We start from the raw sequence: 20,994 nt of genomic DNA, 5'->3' as shown, positions 1-20,994 counted from the left end.
AAAAGGACATAGAGCATCTCAATGGATAGAATAAAAAACAAGATTCAATCATGTGCTGCCTACAAGAGACTCACTTTACCAGTCAAGACATATATAGGCTGAAACTGAAAAGATGAAAAAAGATATTCCATGCAAATGCAAACTAAAATAGAGCAGGGGAGCTATACTTATTATTAAAAGAAATAAACTAAGTCAAAACCTATAAAAGAGATAGGGTTCACTGCATAATGATAAAGGAGTTAATTCATCATGAAGACATAATACTTGTAAATATATATGCACTCGAGGTCACAAGACCTAAATTCATAAAGCAATTATTAAATAATCTCATGAGAAAAATATACTGCAATACTATAATAGTAGGAGAACTCAATACCCCAATTTCAACCATGGAAAGATCATTTAGAAAGATAATAAATTAAGAAACATTAGATTTGAATTATACTTTGGAGCAACTGGATCTAACAGATATACCCAGAACATCCTATCCAACAGCAGAAGTGTACCTGTTCTTCTGAAATGTGAGTGGAACATTCTCCAGTATATATCATATGTTAGGCCACAAAACAGATCTTAACAAATATTAGAGAATTGAATTATAGAAAGAAAATTTTTGCATCCCAATGGCATAAAGCTAGAAATCAGTAACACAAGAAATCTTGAAAAATACATAAAATGGCAAAATTTAACATATTAATAAATGGCCCATGAGTTACAGAAAAAATTAAAAAACGTATTTTAAGACACACAAAAATGAAAACACAACATACCAAAACTTATAGAATGTAGTTAAATCAATCATTATACCTCAATGAACTAGATGAGAAACAAAGCCAAGAATTAGCAGAAATAAGAAAATAGCAAAGATTAAAGTGGAAATAAATCAAATAGATATGAGAAACCCAATGGAAAGAATTAATACTGAACTTCTTTTTAAGGCGATAAACAAAATCAACCAATCCGTATCTAGACTAACTAGAAAAAGGACTATTCCAACAAATAAGATCAGAAATGAAATAGGAGAAAATACAACTTAACTCTAAAATACAAAGGATTACAATTGTTCATATAATGAACATTTATATGCCAACAATTTGGATAACATAGAAGAAATAAAAACATTTCCACAAATATACAACTTACCAAGACTGAATCAAGAAGAAACAGAAAATCTGAATGGACTAATAAATAATAAGGAAATTGAAGCAGAATTTCTTTTTTTTTTTGAAGCGGAGTTTTGCTTTTGTTGCCCAAGGTAGAGTGTAATGGCACAATCTCGGCTAACTGCAGCCTCCGCCTCTCAGGTTCAAGCAATTCTCCTACCTCAGCCTCCCAAGTAGCTGGGATTACAGGCGCCCACCACCACACCCATCTGATTTTTTTGTATTTTTAGTAGAGACAGGGTTTCACTACGTTGGCCAGGCTGGTCTCGAACTCCAGACCTCAGGCAATCCACCCACCTCAGCCTCCCAAAGTGCTAGGATTACAGGCGTGAGCCACCAAGCCCGGCCTGAAGCAGAAATTAAAAGCCTCCCATGAAAGAAAAGCATAGGACCAGAAGGCTTCACTGCTAAATTCTGACAAACCTTTAAAGGACTAATACAAATTACTCTCAAACTCTTTCAAAAAAGTGAAATAGAGGAAATACTTCCAAACTCATTTTATTAGGCTACCATCATTCTGATACCAAAGACAGACAAGGACACTACAAGAGACGAAAATACTAGGCCAATGTCAGTAATGAACCCTGATGCAAAAATCTTCAACAAAACATTAGCAACCAAATTTAAGAATATATGAATGGAATCATTCACCATGATCAAGTGGGATTCATCCTTTGGATGCAAGTTGGTTTCAACATATGCATATGAATACATGTGATAAAATGCATGAACAAAGTCAAAGACAAAAATCCTATGATTCTCTGAATACATGCAGAAAAAGCACATGACAAAATTTAAAACCCTTTCTTGATGAAAGCTCTCAACAAAACAAGTGTACAGAAAATGTATCTTGACACAAAAAAGAACCATGTATGACAAGCTCTTAGCTAATGTTATTCTCAACAGTGAAAAGTTGAAAGCTTTTCCTCCATGTTCAGGGACAACACAATGATGACCACTCTCACCACTTCTTTTCATCGTTAACAGTGGAATTCCTAGGCAGAACAATTAGACAAGAAAAGAAAAGAAAAGCATCCTACTCAGAAAAGAAATGTGAAATTATCTCTAATTGCAGACAACATGATCCTGTATACAGAAAACCCTAAATATTCCACCAAAAACTGTTAGAACTGATGCATGAATTCAATAAGGTTTCAGGATACAAAATAATCTAACAAAGATCAGAAGTGTTTCTGTATACAAATAACAAACTACCTGAAGAAATTTTCAAAAAATCCCAAGTATGATAGCAACAGAAATTAAATACTTAGGTGTAAATTTAAGCAAAAAATTAAAAGTCCTGTATATGAAAAACTATAAAACACCAATGAACAAAAATTTAAAAACACAAGTAAATGAAAAAAAAAATTCATGCTTGTGGATGGGATGAATTAATATTGTGATAATGAACAAAATACCAAAAGCAACATATTTGATGCAATCACTATCAAAATTCCAATGCCATTCTTTTACAGAAATGGAAAAAAAATCTTGACATTTGTATTGAACAGACCTAAAATAGACAAAATAATCTTGAGCAAAAAGAACAAAGCTAGAGACAGCATGCTACCTAATTTTATTACATATTGTAAAACAATTGTAATCCAAATAGCATGGTAGTGGCATATAAATGGACAAACTGGCTAAACAAAATGGAAAACCCAGAAATAAACCCACACACAGTCAACTTATCTTTGACAAAGGTGCCAAGGACATACAATGGTTAAAGGACAGTCTGTTCTACAAATGGTGTTGAGAAAACTGAATATCCACAGGAAAAATAAAGTTAGTCCCTTAACTTACACCACATACTAATATCAACTCCAAATGAAGATTTAAATAGAAGGCCTGAACTGTAAAATTACTAGAAGAAAACATAGAGTTAAAGCTCCACAACACTGGTCTCAGCAATACTGTTTTTGATGTAACCCTGATAGCAGTCAACAAAAGCAGAAATAGACAAATTTCTTGTGGCTTAGTTTTGAATTTCTGGTCATTTACTCAATCTGGTCATTACTTTCCCACACTTCATGGTTACAAGTACCAGCCAAGAGGTGGATCCACCTTCCTACTGCAGTATCTGAAAATCACTGTCTGTTCTATCCTCGGCCTGACCCTCTCTGGCATTCTCGGGATCTACATTTTGATGGAAATGTAATGCTCTGGAACCCTAGGCATATATGAACCAGAAACATGTATGCAGACTCTACTTACCGACAGCAACATAGTTGGAAATATAGTAATCACAGTTGGATAGGAACAAATATTTTATATCTCTTTCTTAGAGATCTGGATTCCACTAAAACGGATTCATGGATGTCAGGGCATTAGGGGTGTGGACTGATAACAAACCTCTCCTTTTTCAGTGCCAAACAAACTTAGAAATAAAAACAAGAGGTCAGATCAATATCCAAATACATTATTCCTCCTAAAGCTGATTTAGAAACTATGGCTTAATGTTGACCAAAAAAGACTTCTAATATTGCCCCCTAGCCTTGACTTTAGAATCTGAACAAAAAAAAGTTCATCTGAAGAACAGTCAGTTACCCACCCAGTGCAGGGAGGGTCTTCACCTGCCTTCCACTTCTCCTGTTCAGAATCCAGAGGAGAAAGAGAGACTAGATGTACTCATTGATCACTGAGTAAGTTTGCCTTACTAATAGGCAAACGTGGACCAATGGATTTGATGGGACCAATGGATAAGATTTCCCATCCACCAAATAAATCACATCTTCTCCTGGCTCTGGGAATGAGCCAGATAAAGGTGAAGAGTTGGCAGTGTTTCTACTCAATATTTGTGAGAAGACCGAAGGTGTTGTCAATGGGTAGACAGAAATGGAATGAGGTGGGAAAGTTTTACTCGTTTGACCAACTTCTTTTCATTCATGTAGTATATGCTGAAGGTAACCGCTAGAAGAATTGACTTCCAGAAAGATGATTTCCCTCACAATTGCTTGATCTTGAGTATTTTTATTTTTGTGTTAAAGAACTGATGTTGGTTTGTGTACACTGAAATAATGGGGGGAAGCTCTGTATGGACGGAAAAGAAAGTTTCCTTTCTTTTCAGAGCTTTCTGTTCAGGTTATCGGAGTCTCCCTATTCATGGGATGAGTGTCCACAACAAACTCCACAATCCTGTGTCTGGTCATTGAAGGTATGTATCAGAGTGACACTTGGAAGCATGGTATAAAGAGGAAATATGCATTTGTCAAATGAAAAATTAAAATATAAAAAAAGTTTAAAAGGAAAAACAGAATGAGAAGGGCAGGGGCTTGATTAGAGTTTTGTCAACTGGGACAAACATTGCAGTTTTAGTCAAATATTGCCATCTTTGTAGTGGAAGACTTTGACATGTAAGTTCTAGATTATACTTTCATTTATAAATAACTGTGTAGCTTAATGAGATGGCCCCTGTTAGTATCTTAGGCCATCTATTGAAGGTTTACTAAATTCTTCCAAAGCATGTGAGTCTGCTCCTCAGCAAAGCAGTGACAAACCTGCTTTTCCCTGGTTTCCCCAACTGTGTAAAAGCTTATTAAAGAATTCCTGAACAATATAAAGTTCCCTCAGAAAGATGGAACTTCTCAAGCTCTTGTCTCAGGAGAGAATGTGGATTATAGAAAGATAGTGGGTGTGAGTGGAGTGGGAAGTTATTTAGGTAGTAAGATTTTCAGGCTTGGCGCAGTGGCTCACACCTGTAATCCCAGCACTTTGGGTGGCCCAGGCGGGCAGATCACAAGGTCAGGAGATGGAGACCATCCTGGCTAACAGGGAGAAACCCCATCTCTACTAAAAATACAAAAAAAAAAAAAAAAAAAAAAAACTAGCTGGGAACCTGTAGTCGCAGCTACTCGGGAGGCTGAGGCAGGAGAACCGCGTGAACCCAGAAGGCAGAGCTTGCAGTGAGCCAAGATCTCGCCACTGAACTCCAGCCTGGGTGACAGAGCCAGACTCCGTCTCAAAAATAATAATAATAATAAAATAAAAAGTTAAAGAGGCCAAGAAACATCATTTAAAACACGATATAAATTTTCATCAGACATAAAAGATACAAAAATATTTTCATTTAATAAATATTTTTGCATGTCACACATTTAATGGGAAACAAAATATCATGTTAACAGCCTAGTAATACAATTTTATTGTCTTTAAATTTTTTTTGTCAGCACGTACTCTTTCTGTTTTGTTTTGCATTTGAGATGGAGTCACTCTGTTGCTCAGGCTGGAGTGCAGTGGCACGATCTTGGCTCACTGAAACCTCTGCCTCCTGGGTTCAAGTGATTCTCCCACCTCAGCTTCCCGAGTAGCTGAGACTACAGGCATGCACCACCACACCCAGCTAATTTTTGTGTTTTTAGTAGAGACAGGATTTCACCATATTGGCCAGGCTGGTCTTGAACTCCTGACCTCAAGTGCTCCACCTGCACTGGCCTCCCAAAGTGCTGAGAATACAGGCATGAGCCACTGCAGCCAGACAGCACATATTCTTGTTATGCTTTTAAAACTAGTTATTGATTTAGATTTTACTCATTAGTAGATTCTAGTGCAGAAGCTATAGAGCAGCAGTCCCCAGCCTTTTTGGCACCAGGCAGCAGTTTGGTGAAAGATAATTTTTCCACAGATGGGGGTTTGGGGGATGGTTTCAGGATGGTGATTCAAGCGTATTACATCTATTGTGCACTTTATTCCTATTATTACTACATTGTAATACATAATGAAATAATTATACAACTCATCATAATGGAGAATCAATGGGAGTCCTGAGCTTGTTTTTCTGTAACTAGATGGTCCCATCGTGAAGAGAAAGGAGACAATGACATATCATCAGGCATTAGAGTCTCATAAGGAGCATGTGACCTAGATCCCTTGAACGTGCAGTTCACAATAGGATTTTCACTCCTGTGAGAATCTAATGGCTTTGCTGATCTGACAGGAGGCAGAGCTCAGGTGATAATGTGAGCAACGGGGAGTGGCTGGAAATACAGATGAAGCTTCACTCACTTGCCTGCCACTCACCTCCTGCTGTGCAGCCTGCTTCCTAACAGGTCATGGACCTGTCTGTGACCTGGGGGTTGGGGACCCCTGCTATAGAGGATTCAGATTTAAATTCAGAAGTTAGAATGAAAAAGAATTATATTCTTTATCTAAATGATTTCACAGTTAACTAAGAGAAAGTCAGTATATGTTGAAAAGTTTATCAGTGTTAATAAGAATGAAAAATATGTACAATATGCAATTACTATTAAATATAATTTGCCCATAGTTGCACACTGAATTCATTATCATGGCAGTTAAGTATCAGAGCTTCTGGTTTCTCACTCTTCATTCATGTATTCAGCAACCATGTGCTAAGGTACTAGGACAAGCACTGGAATTACAAGATAAAGATGATACGGTCCACCCCTCAACAACTGTATGCTATAATCTGAAAAAACAAACAGGCAATTCCCATACAGAGTCACATACAATGACAAGCATAAGACAGCACTTATTGGAAGACATAGAAGGGATACTAGCCCAGGTTTGTGTCAATATTGTAGGCTTTTTGGTAGAGGCAATTCATAGGTTGATATCTGAAGGGGAAGGAAAGCACACGTAGGATAGAGGGAAGAAGTAAATGCAAACAGCTAGAGGTGAAGACGATCACTGTGGAGCTCCATGTAGTCTAGTTTGGCTGGATGCTAGAACAAAGGTGCAGAGTATGGTAAGTGGTGAAAGATAAGGCTGAATAACTTGACAAGAACCACACTGATGTGAGAGTTTTGATTCCATGCTAAGGAATTTTCAACTTTTCCCAGGGGCAAAAGTAAACCAATGACAAAGTCAATGACTAGAGATTTAAAATGTCACTGGTCAAGTGACTGCTTGTGACCTGTAATTGCTTAACTAATTATTATCACGAGTGTGGGGTCTGTTAGCCTTAAATCACTACCTTAACCTTGAGAAGTTGACGATGCCTTTGTTTTGTGAGAACAGTTTCAGTGTGCAGGCTGACAGTTCTATAGGGGTGGCAGAAGAAAAGTGTAGGGCCAGAAAAAAAGGGATACACAGACTTCTTGCGATTTTTTAAAGCTATGGAACATGATGAATTAACAAAGCATAAGTATACCCTTCGCTATGAATGTTTATGTTTTCACATCCTTCACTAGATGTGTGTAAGAAAAAATATTTAATGTAGCATTTATTAACCAAGCAATTGAGAAGGAATATTGTTCACTACTTAGAGTTTATTTCAGAAATCAATGATTGGAATTTAATTCATAAATTTTGGCAACATACCTTCATCTAGCTCTCAAACACCTGCAGCATCTGAAATAAATCAAATATTACTTATAATGTTTCAGTCAAACAAGAGACATTATCATGTAAACCCACTGTAAGTCAAGGAGCATCTGTACTGTAGATTGATCATCCCTAATCTAAAAATCTGAAATCCAAAATGCTCTACAATCTGAAACTTTTTGAGCACGGACATGACACCACAACTGCAACATTCCACACCTGACCTCATGTGACAGGCTCTGGGGAAAACAGTAAAAACTTTCTTACCTGCAAAAATTACTGTAAAACATTGTAGAGAATTACCTTCAGGCTATGTGCATAAGGTATATATGAAACATAAATGAATTTAATGTTTAGACTCAGGTACCATCCGCAAGATATTTCATTAGGTATATGCAAATATTCCAAAATCTGAAAAAAATCTACTTTTGGCCCCAAGCATTTTGGACAAGGGATATTTAACCCATCCTACTGGAAAAATAAAATTCCTTTTCAGTATGACAGAAATTAAGAAATCAGCTTACCAAACTTGAATGCTGCAGGATTTTCTCAAACCGCTCAATTTGTTCATCCTGTTTTTTAATAATTTTTCTCATCATGACATTTTCTACTTCAAGCCTAAAATGTGCATTTTAAAATAATTACTCTCACACATAATTGTTTTTAAATCATGTAAATTCTAAACAAACTTCTGAAGGTATAATTACACAAATTTTTAGCAATCGCAAAAGTAGACGATTGGGCCACTGTGTCATTTTTCTACTTGTGTTTTGTCGATAATATGCAAAATTTAGGAATAATGTAGAAAAATGATGTATGTCAATATAGCTTACAAATGAAACTTTTTTGGCTTCACAAAGACATACTAATTATCATAACTGATACAATTTTCATACTACAGTGCTCCTTTGCTTTATAAATACTCAAGTTATTTTGTGTGCTGCTTCAAATTTTACTTTTGTGTGTCGCCTTCCATCTCCTTAGTACATCTTACAGTAGCTGTAAGTTGATCCTGTATTTCTTGAAACTAAAACAAAGAATTTTAAAAAATTACATTTGGAAATGACCTAAATGTCCATGAGTAGATGAATGAATCAACAAAATATATATAAAATATTTTAGACTATCAGAATCTTTTTTATTTATAAAAGGTCATAATCTAGGAGAAATCATCCCATTACCTGTTTTTTGTAAGTAATTTTAGTGGGACACTGCTACACCCCTTCAGTCTGCATATTGTTCATGGCTACTTTTGTGCTGTAATTGCAGGGCCGAGTTATTGCAACAAGGATCTTATGGCTCACAAAGCCTTAAATAATACTATCTGGCCCTTTACAGAAAAGTTCACAGACCCCTGCTCTAGGACTAAAACACAACATTCTTCTTGCTTTTGAATTACATTTTATCAGTTAAATACTCAAACTTACAAACTGGTAAAATGTGGAAAGATAAAGGATTACATCAGGCTAAGCATTTATATTTTGAATTCCAAACACTACCACATCAACTATAATTTTATTTTTTGTATGTATGCATTTAGTTTTATTATAGCAAAGCAACTTGCACATTTTTAAATATTTAAAACTAAGCGTCATCTTTTCTTTCTAGGGAAACAACAAGAAAATTTAAAAACAAGCAGGAACAAAATTAAAATCGACAAAGTCAGTTCCAAATAAGATCCTACAGGATCTTATTGACTCTCCCATTGAATAGCAGGACTCAGGTCATCATTAGGAGAGAAGTAATTTAAAAGCGTCATCTTGAACTGCAAAGATGTCCATTAAACATGCCAAAGGAGAAGCCCTGTTGTCTAAATGCCCACTTAACCAACCCAAACATCTCAAACCCATCCTTTGCTGACCTTCTATAACCCCCTTTTTAGTTTAGCTTTTTCTACAAATAAGAGAAAATAGATACATGTTGGCAAATGCGAACTGTCCATATTCATATAGAGACAGAGTGTGCTCTCTGAGCCCAATACAAAAGGAGTAATGATTTTCATCGAAATAAAAATTTATTCAGTAAAATGGCCTTTCTGAACAAGTTAACCTGAAATCTATGAAATAAGTATACACAGGTTCTTTATACATTCAGAAAAGTAGAGACTAAAAAGAAGATAATTTTCTGAAACATTCCATTAGACATTATCCTCTGAATTAATCTGGCTTGCCTCACCATGCCAATAGAGAAATCATTAAAAATAGACTGTTTAACAGGAAAAAAACTCTCTCAACTTCTGTGAGAAATGATGCATAATTCTCAACTTTCCTAAGGTTAAATATTTAAGAAAAAAATATATGTATAAAAAATGGCAGAATGAAAGCCAGAGATTAAGATATAGGTGCATTATAATAAAATCTTAATAAAATTAATAATAAGGAAAATACAGAAGAAAGCCATCCACTATAAAATTTTAATAACATTAATTATCATAAAAATACAAAAGAAAGCCATCCACTAAAATTAGTACCCCAAAACACTTTATATTAGTTAACTAGCTACAGATTAACAGTTGTTGGTGTGCAAAGTTGCATACATACTTGACTTCTCATCTGGTCTAATTTCTTCCTTGAATCCTGCATCCCATTTTCTAAATAGATGCAGTGACGCGATGAAGCATCCAGCAAAGCTTTTGTTGCTGATCCTTTGTTTAAGACATCATCTCGTTTTTGTTGAAGCTGTCTCACAGCTACCTGATAAGATGTTATTTTTGTTACTGATTTTACAAATCACCTTATTATTAAACCATTAATAATATTTAACTCTAAAGCATACGCTTTGAAAAATATCACCACACAGACCGATTCACCTTCTTTTCCTCATGTGTACACATTCCTGTGTATTACTGAATCCAGTTAAGGATACAGAAGGTGTCATCTTCCTGCCAAACTGGTATTGTTATTCACACAACATATTCAGCCCACTAGTCATTCCTCCCTTGATGAATCTGCAATGCTTAAAAACCTTCTGAAGTCTCAAAAAGAAATGAGTATGTGGGTGAGACTGACGGTAGTAAATTATACATTGTGGAATGATTTCCCTCTTTTTTTAAATTAGAAACTCAAATCAACCTCAGAGTTCCTCACATTAAATCATCTGCTTAAATCCTTCCAATAAATGTCTATCTCAGAAGAAAAGTAAAATTCCAGTGGCCTTAGATGCTCTAAATAACCCGCCCTCCACCTCCCGCCCTGACTCAGCTGCTATATCTCTCCTCCGTACTCACCCTATTCCTACTCTACGTGAATCCTGCCACTCCTCGTTAGTCTGAAATCCTCCTTAGTCTGAGAATGGGGATCCAGTGTCAAACTAATAAATCACAGATAGCTATGCCTCTCTTTGTCCTGGACAAAGTTATATCCAAATGATAGTAATTGAGCCTTGAAATAAAAATTATGAGCAAATTTTTTATTTAAAAACTGAAAGTAAATTATAAATGCCAGTGGGAAGATTAAATAAAACATGATTTGGCTAAAATTTACTGCATTTTCCCCATATTATAATAGAAGTAAAATGAGATGCCTTGAAAGAATAGAATGATCATATCTATACATAATTTGAGATTGAAATAGTTTCAGATTTAAGTCAAATTGACATGAAGAAAAACAAAATTTTACCAACTAAGACATATTTAAAGCTACTGAAGAAAAGTAATTATGAAATAGGGAATACACTTCAGTTCATCTAGGAAATCTGAAATTCACTGTCAAAGTACCCCACTTAATTGAATCAATTTCAAAATACCATTTTAGGTATGAGCATTTCCATATACCTGATTTATCATGGTCTTAAAATGTTGCAACATAAATACATTAAAAGTATTATTTCAGCAGTATAAGACTACATTATTAATGTTAGTCTATATTAACATTTTATAACTTAAAATTTTATAAGCGACACATTGACTTTAATCAGAGGAAAGCATCTCTCAGTTCTAACTTTGACTTGCTGGAGACAAGGAATGTTTCTAAGCAGATATATTTATCATATGTATCCTTTTTTATATTCAACTAGATCCAACATTCAGCTGTAACCAAATATTACTTTAAATTTTACTTCAGGAAGTTTGAAAAATACTTATTTTTCTTGATACTTACTTCTCTTTCTGCTTTCTCTTTTTCATATTGGCATTTTTTTTCTTTCGAATGATTCATTTCATTCACCAACATTTTATTGTCTTCTTCTAGTAAGAGACGGTGCTTTCTGCACTCAGCTTGAAGGTTTTCTACTCTAGCATCACATCTGGCTTGAATATTAAGTATTGCTTTTTCTTGATTGTCAGCTTTGTTGCGAGCATCATCCAGTTGCTGTTGAAGCAACATATTTTGTTTTTTTAGTTGACAAAATCTTTCCTGCTTTTCTATGCATTTTTCCATTGTATTGTATCCACTTTTGTACATTTTTTCAATGTCCTTCATTTGACTCTGTTTTTGCTTTAGCTCACTTTGCACGTGTTCAAAAACCAAAGCCTTTTCTTTCAGAGCCTCTCCTGTGTAATGGAGCTCAGTTTCGAGGACTCTGAACTTACTCTCAGCTTTAGAAAGTTGCAGAGAAAGAATCAGAACATGAGAATTCAAATTTTCCTGTAAATGACAACATTTATCTACTGTGCCCTGGAAAGCAAGCTCTTGGTCTCTTTTTGATGAGTGACTTTGATCATGATCACATAGAGCAGCATTCAGTCTACAACGGTATGATTGCATTTCCGTTTCCAGTCTTTGCCTGCTCTCTCTTTGCTTCTCCAGTTTAGAACGGAGCGTTGTGTTTTCATCCGTCAGAGCAGCAAGCTGTCCACTATAACAGGCTATCGTTTCTGCTAATGTTTCCTCATTCCGTTTTAGAGCCTTTTGAAGGTCTTCATGCTTTCTTTTCACAATTTCAAAGTCTTTTAAGTATTTCTTTTCCAGGTTTTGGTTTTTTATTGTGTCTTTTTCCAGCCTGAGCCTGGCAATTTCATCTTGCATCAAGCGGTTTTCATGCAGCAGGTCTTCTTTTTCATCAGTTTCAGAAACCTAAGTAACACAAAGCAAACTTGTAACTAGTATCCAATAGGATAACATATTGTGATTGCTTCTGAAATTAAATAATAACCCGAACATTTATACAAGAGAGGTTGCCATAACTGGATATCTAACTGGGAAAAAAGAAGTTGAGTCAAAAACCTCAAACCTCATACAGCATAAATTCCCCAAAGTTCAAAAGTTTATTGAAGACAGTGAATCCATGAAAGCAAAAAAGAAACCACTAGATAATTTTTTTAAATTTCAGGATTAAAAAAAGGCTTTTACTGAATTACAACAAATTGCAAGGCATAAAGAATTAATAACTATGACCACATTAAAAAATTGGGTTTACACTCTAACATCTAAACTATACCTCTCCCTATAGTGAGAGCCTTAGCTTGGCAGATATTTGGACAGATGAATGACATTTTCCAAATTCTTTAAGTTCCCTTTTTCTCAAATATTGTATAGATATTCTACTTTTCTAATATTGTTATGGTCAATTTTAAGAATGACATTTATTGATAAATGATAAGTCTAGGCATTATACTAAGCACTTTTACACGCACAAATCAATGAACTCATTTAGTTATAATTCTATAGCAAAAGGTTAAAAATATAAGCAAGCTGCAGGATTTTTCCCAGCTTTTCTGACTCTATTCCTAGTGCTCTTCCACCAAATCAGTAACTTCTGTGAGGTAGATATATACATACAAAAATAATCTTTTATTTCAAGACACCAAAAGTCAAGAAAATTAAATCTATAAAGCTCTTCTTAGAAAATCATGAGATTATTTGCTATTGTGATAACTTTTATTCCTTTTCCATAACATTCGAAATGTAATTAATATGAAATAGGGGAAAATATGCTGAACTATGTCACTAGGAACAAAATACTTACAATATCATTAAGTATATATTGTAGAATAGCATTGTTTTCAAAAGGCCTTTGAACTAAAATAAAATATTTCAAGATTTATTATAAATAATTATAGTTATAAATGCCATGATTCATTTTTAAGATGAAATAAAATTTGGGGATTGTTCAGGCCTAAATAATATACATTAAACAAAAGAGATGGTATAAGTCATATTAATAAGAGTAGAAATATGAAGTTTTACCAAACGTTAATTTACCTGATTTGAATTATTTCCTCCTGTCTTCAATTCCACCTCCGCTGATTTGAGAGCCGGTTTAATTGGTTTTGTCACATCAGCTTCTATCCTATATTGCTCTTCTGTGATTTTTAACTTTTCCCTAACTTTTTGGTGCAACTCTTCAACATTTCTTCTTTTCTTTTTTTCATGCTGTATGGCAAATCTGTAAATATACTTATCTTAGAATTTATCTTATCAGTGAGGACTAAGCTCTAATTTTTTATCTTACCCAAATTCCTACCTAAGGGGTCCAGGGAGTCATGCCCTACAAACCATGGATTCTCATCAGATGGGTTTTATTTGACCCTGTATATTGTGACTTGCTTTTCAATCTGACTCTGGCATAACCTTATGAGACAAGGAAGAAAATATTTAATCCAAAATATATTTCCTTGCCATGCCTTGAAATTGCCCTGCAAAGTCTCTTGTGGGAAAAATCCACATTCTATAGAGAACCCCCTTTCCCCTTTGTTTTCCTTCCTTTCTATGCAGATCCAGGGGATATTGATCTGAGAGCCAGGCACCCTTTTGTGTCCGATAAGAAATATTTTACAACCTGCTGTCTCTGAAGTCTGCTGAGAGATTCCTCTGCACAGTAAAACTTGGTCCCCACAATCATTTATCTTAACCTGAACATTTCTTTCCATTAATCCCAGGTCTTCAAATAAACTCAACCAATTGTCAACCAGAAAATGTTTAAATTTGCCTACAGCCTGGAAGCCCCAGCTTTGAGTTGGCCTGCCTTTCTGAACCAAACCAATGTATTTCTTACATGTATTTGATTGCTGTCTCATGCTTCTCTAAAATGTATAAAACCAAGCTGCGCCCCGACCACCTTGGGCACATGTTCTCAGGACCTCCTGAGGGCTGTGTCGGGGGCCACGGTCACTCATATTTGGCTCAGAATAAATCTCTTCAAATATCTTACAGAGTTTGACTCTCTTTGTTGATATTAGAAAATAAAACATTCATATGTTGGTTTATTATCCTAATAAAGTTTCTATGTTCTTAAATACTATTTTTCTTTCTAGTTCTCATGTTTTTAATCTCTCACCTCAATCTCATCCAAAGGGCATGTATAAGTTGAAATGTATTGATAAAAGAACATCCTGCATAAGTTTCTATTACTAGTAACTCTAGCAAATATTATGAAAAAGGATGTTGAAAATTATTCAGTAAAGTTACAAGATAAAAATCATCTTTTCTTCACACAGTAATTACTCCTCAATTAGGATGAATCATTTAGAGTTAATTAACATAAAGTTACTTTTTATAAACAAGTTGATACATTCACTAGAAATACATTTTCATCTTCATGAAACATTCATTGCAGGTATCCCTAAACATAATTTACATTGTAAGATAGCATTTTCGATGTCTTTATGAAACATATATCAGCAGATTACTGTAATCCAAGACTAGGTTAAGAATGTAATATGTTACCCTACACTTTTTAAGATTGTTTTTTGGGTAACACTTTCAGTCTATCCTGCTGATTAGTATGTACTTTATAACCAATTGTAAAATCTGTTTTGGAACAACACAAGATCTAATATTTAATTAAACAATAAAGAATAATACATGTCTTCAGCATAAAACTGAATTAATTTTATCTACATAACAGAGAGAGAGATGTTGAATAAGCTAATCAGTAATCACTTTCCATTTTACTTTTTATTCCCTACATATTAAGAATAAAACTGGATACTTTTTTTTTTTTTTTGAGAGGGAGTCTCCTACTATCACTGGGCTGGAGTGCACTGGTGCAATCTCTGCTCACTGCAACCTCTGCCTCCCAGGTTCATGCAATTCTCCTGCCTCAGCCTCCTGAGTAGCTGGGATTACAGGTGCAACCACCACACCTGGCTAATTTTTTGTATTTTTAGTAGAGATAGCATGTCACTATGTTGGGCAGACTGGTCTCGAACTCCTGACCTCGTGATCTGCCCACCTCGGCCTACCAAAGTGCTGGGATTACAGTCATGAGCCACTGCACCCGGCTGATAATTTTTAAAATAATTATTCTAGGTAAAGAAAAATATCTGTTTTATACTCTGTTGGTTGAATTATAAATTAATATAAACATTCTTAAGAACAATTTAGAAATATTGATCAAAGATCTAAAACAGATCTAAAAAAGTTTCTATACTTTAACCAGAAGAATTTATCCAATGTAAATAATTAGAAATGTAGAAAACTATGTGTATATAAAAGATGTTCCTTGTAGCATTATTACAAAAACTTTTTAAAACCTAAAATTCAATTCTTCAATTAAATAATGAGATTTCCAAAGGGTAAAATTCTATACAGCCATTAAAATTATGATTTAAAAGAATATGCATTTAATTATTAGAGAAGTATCACAATTAAGAACTTGTGATATTATATCCAATAATTTCACACTCCATAAGATTAAGAAGCTTTCTTCCCTGTTAAATCCTAGAAGGAAAGTTCGCAATTACAAAACTTCTCCTTATACGTCTTTAATATAAAACAAACAGTTCAAACATTATTTAAAACTAGGTCATACCTCAAACTACAGAGTTCTTTTTCCAATTCAAGTGTTTCATGCTTTAACTGCGATTTTATTTCTTCTTTTTCAGATAGTCTCTTTTGTAGTACACTAGACTTATTTTTCATTTTTCGAATTTTTACTCTAAGTTGCTCACAGTGATTATCTTTAAGTTCTGTTAATCTTTTACATAAACAAAATGTCTTTTTAATTTTCAATAGGTGAACACAATCTGTAACCAGGAAAAAACAAAGTAGAGATAAAATACATGAGTAGATTTTTGGATATAAAGGACTGTGCATTTTTAACATGTATTCATTCATACGTTGAACAAGTATGTACATATTGAGTGCCTACAAGGTGGAAGATATTATAGTAAGGTCTGCAGATAAGACAACACCTCTGCTATTGTTTTAGCTTAAAGTATAGTGAAGAACCAAGATAAAAAGGTGACAGTTATAAACTCAGATAGGTCCTGTAAAAAAAAAAAACATAGTTATGTGATTGCATAAGATAATTTGATCTATACTTCACCCAGGGAAGATTTCCCTAAGGAAGAGATGCTACACTGAGAAATGAAGGATGAAAAGGAAGCAGTTAAGCAAAGAAGAAAGCAAAGCACTCTGGCTAGTTTGCAGCATGTGCTGTGCTGAAGCTCTGCTGCAATCTGTTACTAGCTCTGATGGAGTAACAGATACTGATTTTTCATCTTATCTGAATGAATAAAAAACAAAACAGACAAAATACATTAAACTGATTTTCAACACAGTGGACTTCAGGCAATGAAGATGGTAGGTGATCACTGAAATACAGAAAACAAATATAGCAGGCCTTACAAATATCCCAGTTCTTTTGACAGAGTTTTGACGGAGGTTCGAGGCCATGACAAAGGGAGAAAATCTGACATAGAGCTGGGGTGATGAAGCTGAGAGGCCAGTAAAACCAAAGCAGATAGAGATCACAGGACAGAAAACTGGAGAGAAAAAAGCAGTACAGGAAACAAATCCTGGAGATGTGCAGAGATTCCCTCTTGGGTATTTAGTGGAGTAATGAAAAGTGCTTGTGTGCTAGGAAACTTCCTAAGAACAATGAAAAATAAAATAAAAAAAAAAACAGTTAAAGAAAATTAGCAGAAACGATGTCTGGGGTTCACACAATGACTGGAAGAGGGTCCATTCCCATGAGCCAGGCCAAAATACCACATACTTCACAGGACAATGAATACTCAGAAAGGTCTTGCCTCAGGAGTGAGGAATTACCCCAAATCTAAAAGCAAGAATGGAAAGATTATCTCTGTACTCCAAATAAAACTCAAGATAATAAGTGGAGGCAGGGAAGGTTTTTTTAAAAAAAACACAAACCATACTTGTAGAGACGCAAATTACATTGTCATAAATAAAAACTATAGTGGATGGAAATAAACACAAATTAGAGATAACAAAGGAAAAATTCCTAAATTTGACACGATAAACTGCAAGAAACTTTTAAGCAGTTAATAGATAACTCCTCAAATAAAAAAGAAGAGACAGAAAAAAAATTAAAGAAAAAATGGCCAAAAATATTCTAACCTTAACACAAACCATAATCCCACAGATTCAGGAAGGAAGTGTCTGGGACAGAAAAAAATGAAAATGTATCATTGTCATTTTTTATACCATCTAGGATGTATAATATTACTGAAGGTGAACTGTGATAAGTTAAAATTATATACTAAAAATCCTAAACACTAAGATAGCAAAACAGTTATCACTAATAAACCCAAAAATATATATAAAATTGAATCATAAAAAACAGTTGACTAATCTAAAGGAAAGCAGGAAAAGAAGGGGAACACAGAACAGTTGGGACTAACAGCAATCACACAGCTACCAGACAAACATAACTATATCAGTAATCACATTATAAATGACACTTGTCTAAGAACCTCAACTATAATACAGACTGTCAGGCTCAGCAAGAAAGCAAGACCCAACTACAGGCTGCCTATAAGAAAAGCACTTTAAATGTAAAGACACAAATTGGCTGTAAGGATGGAAAAAGATACATGCTAACAGTTGGCAAAGGCAGCTGAGCAGGTGTGGCTGTATTAATACCAAAGTAGATTTCATAGCAAAAAAAAAAACATTCCAGCAATAAATAACAAAGGTCATGTCACAATTGTAAAAGGTTCAGTTAATCAACAAAACATAACAATCCTAAGTCTTTATGCCCCTAATAACAAACCAGCCTCGCAATATATGAGATCAAAGTGGATAGAACTACAAAAAGTAACAGACAATTTCTAGGTAATCTGAGGTTTCAATACCCTTTACTCAATAAGTGATAGAACAAGAAGGCAGAAAATCAGCAAGAATAGACTTGAACAACACTATGCTTTTCAAGTACCCACGGAACACTTACCAAAATAGACCATATTTTAGGCCATACAACAACTCTCAATTAAAGGATTGAGTCAGAAGGATTTAAGTCATACAAAGTATGTGCCCTGACCACAAATCAATCAGATTAAAGACCAATAACAAAAATAACTCTGGCAAATACACAAATATTTGGAAACTAAGTAACACACATCTAAATAACCCTGGGTCAAACAGGTAATGAAAATAGAAATAGAAAATAGAAAATATTCTGAACTGAATAAAAATTCGTCAACCAGAATTTGTGGAATGCAGCTACAGCTGTACTTGAATACAAATTTTTAGCACTGCTGAATGTCTACATTAGAAGAGTCTTAAATCAATGACTTTGACTTCTACCTTAAGCAACTAGATAAAAGAAGAGTGACTTAAACCCAAAGCAAGCAGAGGAAAGGAAATAATAAACATCTGCTGTGGTCTGAATGTTTGTCTTCCCCAAAATTTATATGCTGAAAGCCAATCACAGATGTGACGGTATTAGGAGGGGGGATTTTTACAGGTAGTTGGTCATGAGAGCGAAGCCCTAATGAATGGGATTAGTGCTTAGTGCTCTTATACAACAGACCCCAGATCTCCTTCACCCCTTCTGCCAAGTGAGGGCACAGAGAAAAAGCATTCATGAACTAGGACGTGTTCTCTAACCATACACCAAACACGACAGCATCTGGATCTTGGACTGCTGAACCCACAACTGCGAGAAATCAACTTCCATGGTTTGAACCAGTCTATGGTATTTTGTTATACTGTTGGTTCCAGAAGAAACAATAGAAAAAAATCACAACACAAAACACCTTGAGGAGATCAATAAATGTGATAAAGCTCCATTTAGCCAGGCTGCTCAGAATAAAAGAAACAATAAAAATTACTAATTTCAGAAATAAACAATGTGACATAATTATAGATTCTACAGATACTAAAAATATAACAAGATATTATAATTTCTATGTAAGTAAACAGGACAACTTAGATAAAATTAACCAATTCCTTTAAAAATGAAAATTAGCAAATCTCAATCAAGAAGCAATAGATAACGTGAATTGCCCTATATCTATAAAAGAAAGTTAAGTTATAGTTAAAAACCTTCCTAAAAGAAAACTCCAGACCCAGCTGGCTATGCTGGTGAATTCTACAAAACATTACTGGAAGAAAATAATACAATTATACATAAACTCTCCCAAAAGAAACAGAAAGAAGGAGTATATCTCAACTCAGTCTGTAATGTTAGCTTTACCCTGAACCAAAACCAGAAAATATTACCAACAAGAAAATTCCCTCATGAGCACGAATGTAAAAATTCAACCAATTTGTGATGCAACGAAGACATCCTCCCATAGTGGAGTGAATAAACTGTGGTTACACAGCCATACAGTGGAATATCACTCTACACATAAAGAAATGAGCAATCAATTCATGAAAATATGTGAAGGAACCTTAAATGCATATTACCAAGTGACATAAGCTAATCTGAAAAGGCTACTTACTGTATGGTTCCAACTATATGATCAGGAAAAGGCAAAACTATGGATAAAGTAAAAGGGTGCCAAAGGGTAAGAGACAGCAGGAAAAGATACATAGGCAGAGCACAGAGGATTTTTAGGGAAGTCAAAATAATTTATATAACATGGATACACATCATTGTACATTTGTCCAAATCCATACATGTACAGTACCAAGAGTGAACCCCAATGCAAATTATGGGCTTGGGGTGATTGTGATGTGTCAATTTAGGCTCATCTATCATAGCAACTACCACTATGGTGAAGGATACTGGTAATGAAGGAGGCTAAACATGTATTGGATTGGGGGTATACAAAAAAATATCTGAACCTCCCTCTCAATTTTGACAGGAACATAAAACTGGTCTAAAAAATAAAAGTCTTTATAATAAATTCTAAATGAGACTTTAGTAAATTGTATCCGACAGTATAATGAAAAGGTAATACATCATAAACAAATGGGGTTTATTCCAGAAATGGAAGGTTGGCTTAACATTGAAACACCATCATTATTTACCACAAAACAAACTGAAAGAGAAGACCCATAGGATCATCCCAACAGACACAGGCATCTGATAAAATTTACTCCTGATGTCTCAAAGAAGAAACACTCTCAGTAACATAAGAATCCAAGGGAAGTTCTTCAGCATGATAAACAACGTCTATGATGAACCTACAGCTAACGTGCATCATAGTGAAAAACTGAATGCATTTCCCATAAGATGAGGAAGAACATGGGAATGTCTGCTTTCACTACTTGTTTGTAGCATTGTTCTGAAGATTCTAGTTAATGCAGTCAGGCAAGAAAAAGAAATGAGGCATCCAAGTTTAAAAAAAGAAATAAAATTGTCTTTATACACAACCATGACCATAAAATAGGTATGGGTAAACCCCAACCTGTGGGCCAGCTTCTTGTCTGATAAGCTTTTATTGGAACACAGCTGTGTTCATTAATTTATGGAT

The 20,994-nt window shown here is 34.7% G+C and overlaps 1 protein-coding gene across 4 annotated transcripts in view; it reads right to left on the bottom strand.

The window, feature by feature from the left end:
• ANKRD36C (ankyrin repeat domain 36C) overlaps positions 1-20,994 on the bottom strand; it is a 178,317-nt gene that overhangs the window by 37,014 nt on the left and 120,309 nt on the right. For 3 of the 4 annotated variants that reach the window (XM_063594805.1, XM_063594806.1, XM_063594807.1), the window contains one exon: positions 13,712-16,350. In XM_063594805.1, coding sequence (XP_063450875.1) covers positions 16,333-16,350 — 18 coding nt within the window. In that variant the 3' untranslated portion in view covers positions 13,712-16,332. Of the gene's footprint in view, positions 1-7,442; positions 7,473-7,969; positions 8,064-8,401; positions 8,473-9,985; positions 10,139-11,542; positions 12,458-13,585; positions 16,351-20,994 lie in introns of those variants that run through there. The other variant, XM_063594808.1, reaches the window with a different exon arrangement.

This window comes from Pan paniscus, chromosome 12 (assembly GCF_029289425.2).
Source record: "Pan paniscus chromosome 12, NHGRI_mPanPan1-v2.0_pri, whole genome shotgun sequence".
NCBI lineage: Eukaryota > Metazoa > Chordata > Mammalia > Primates > Hominidae > Pan > Pan paniscus.
The sequence above is the reverse complement of the archived record's forward strand: the minus strand, read 5'-3'. Positions and strand labels throughout refer to the sequence as shown.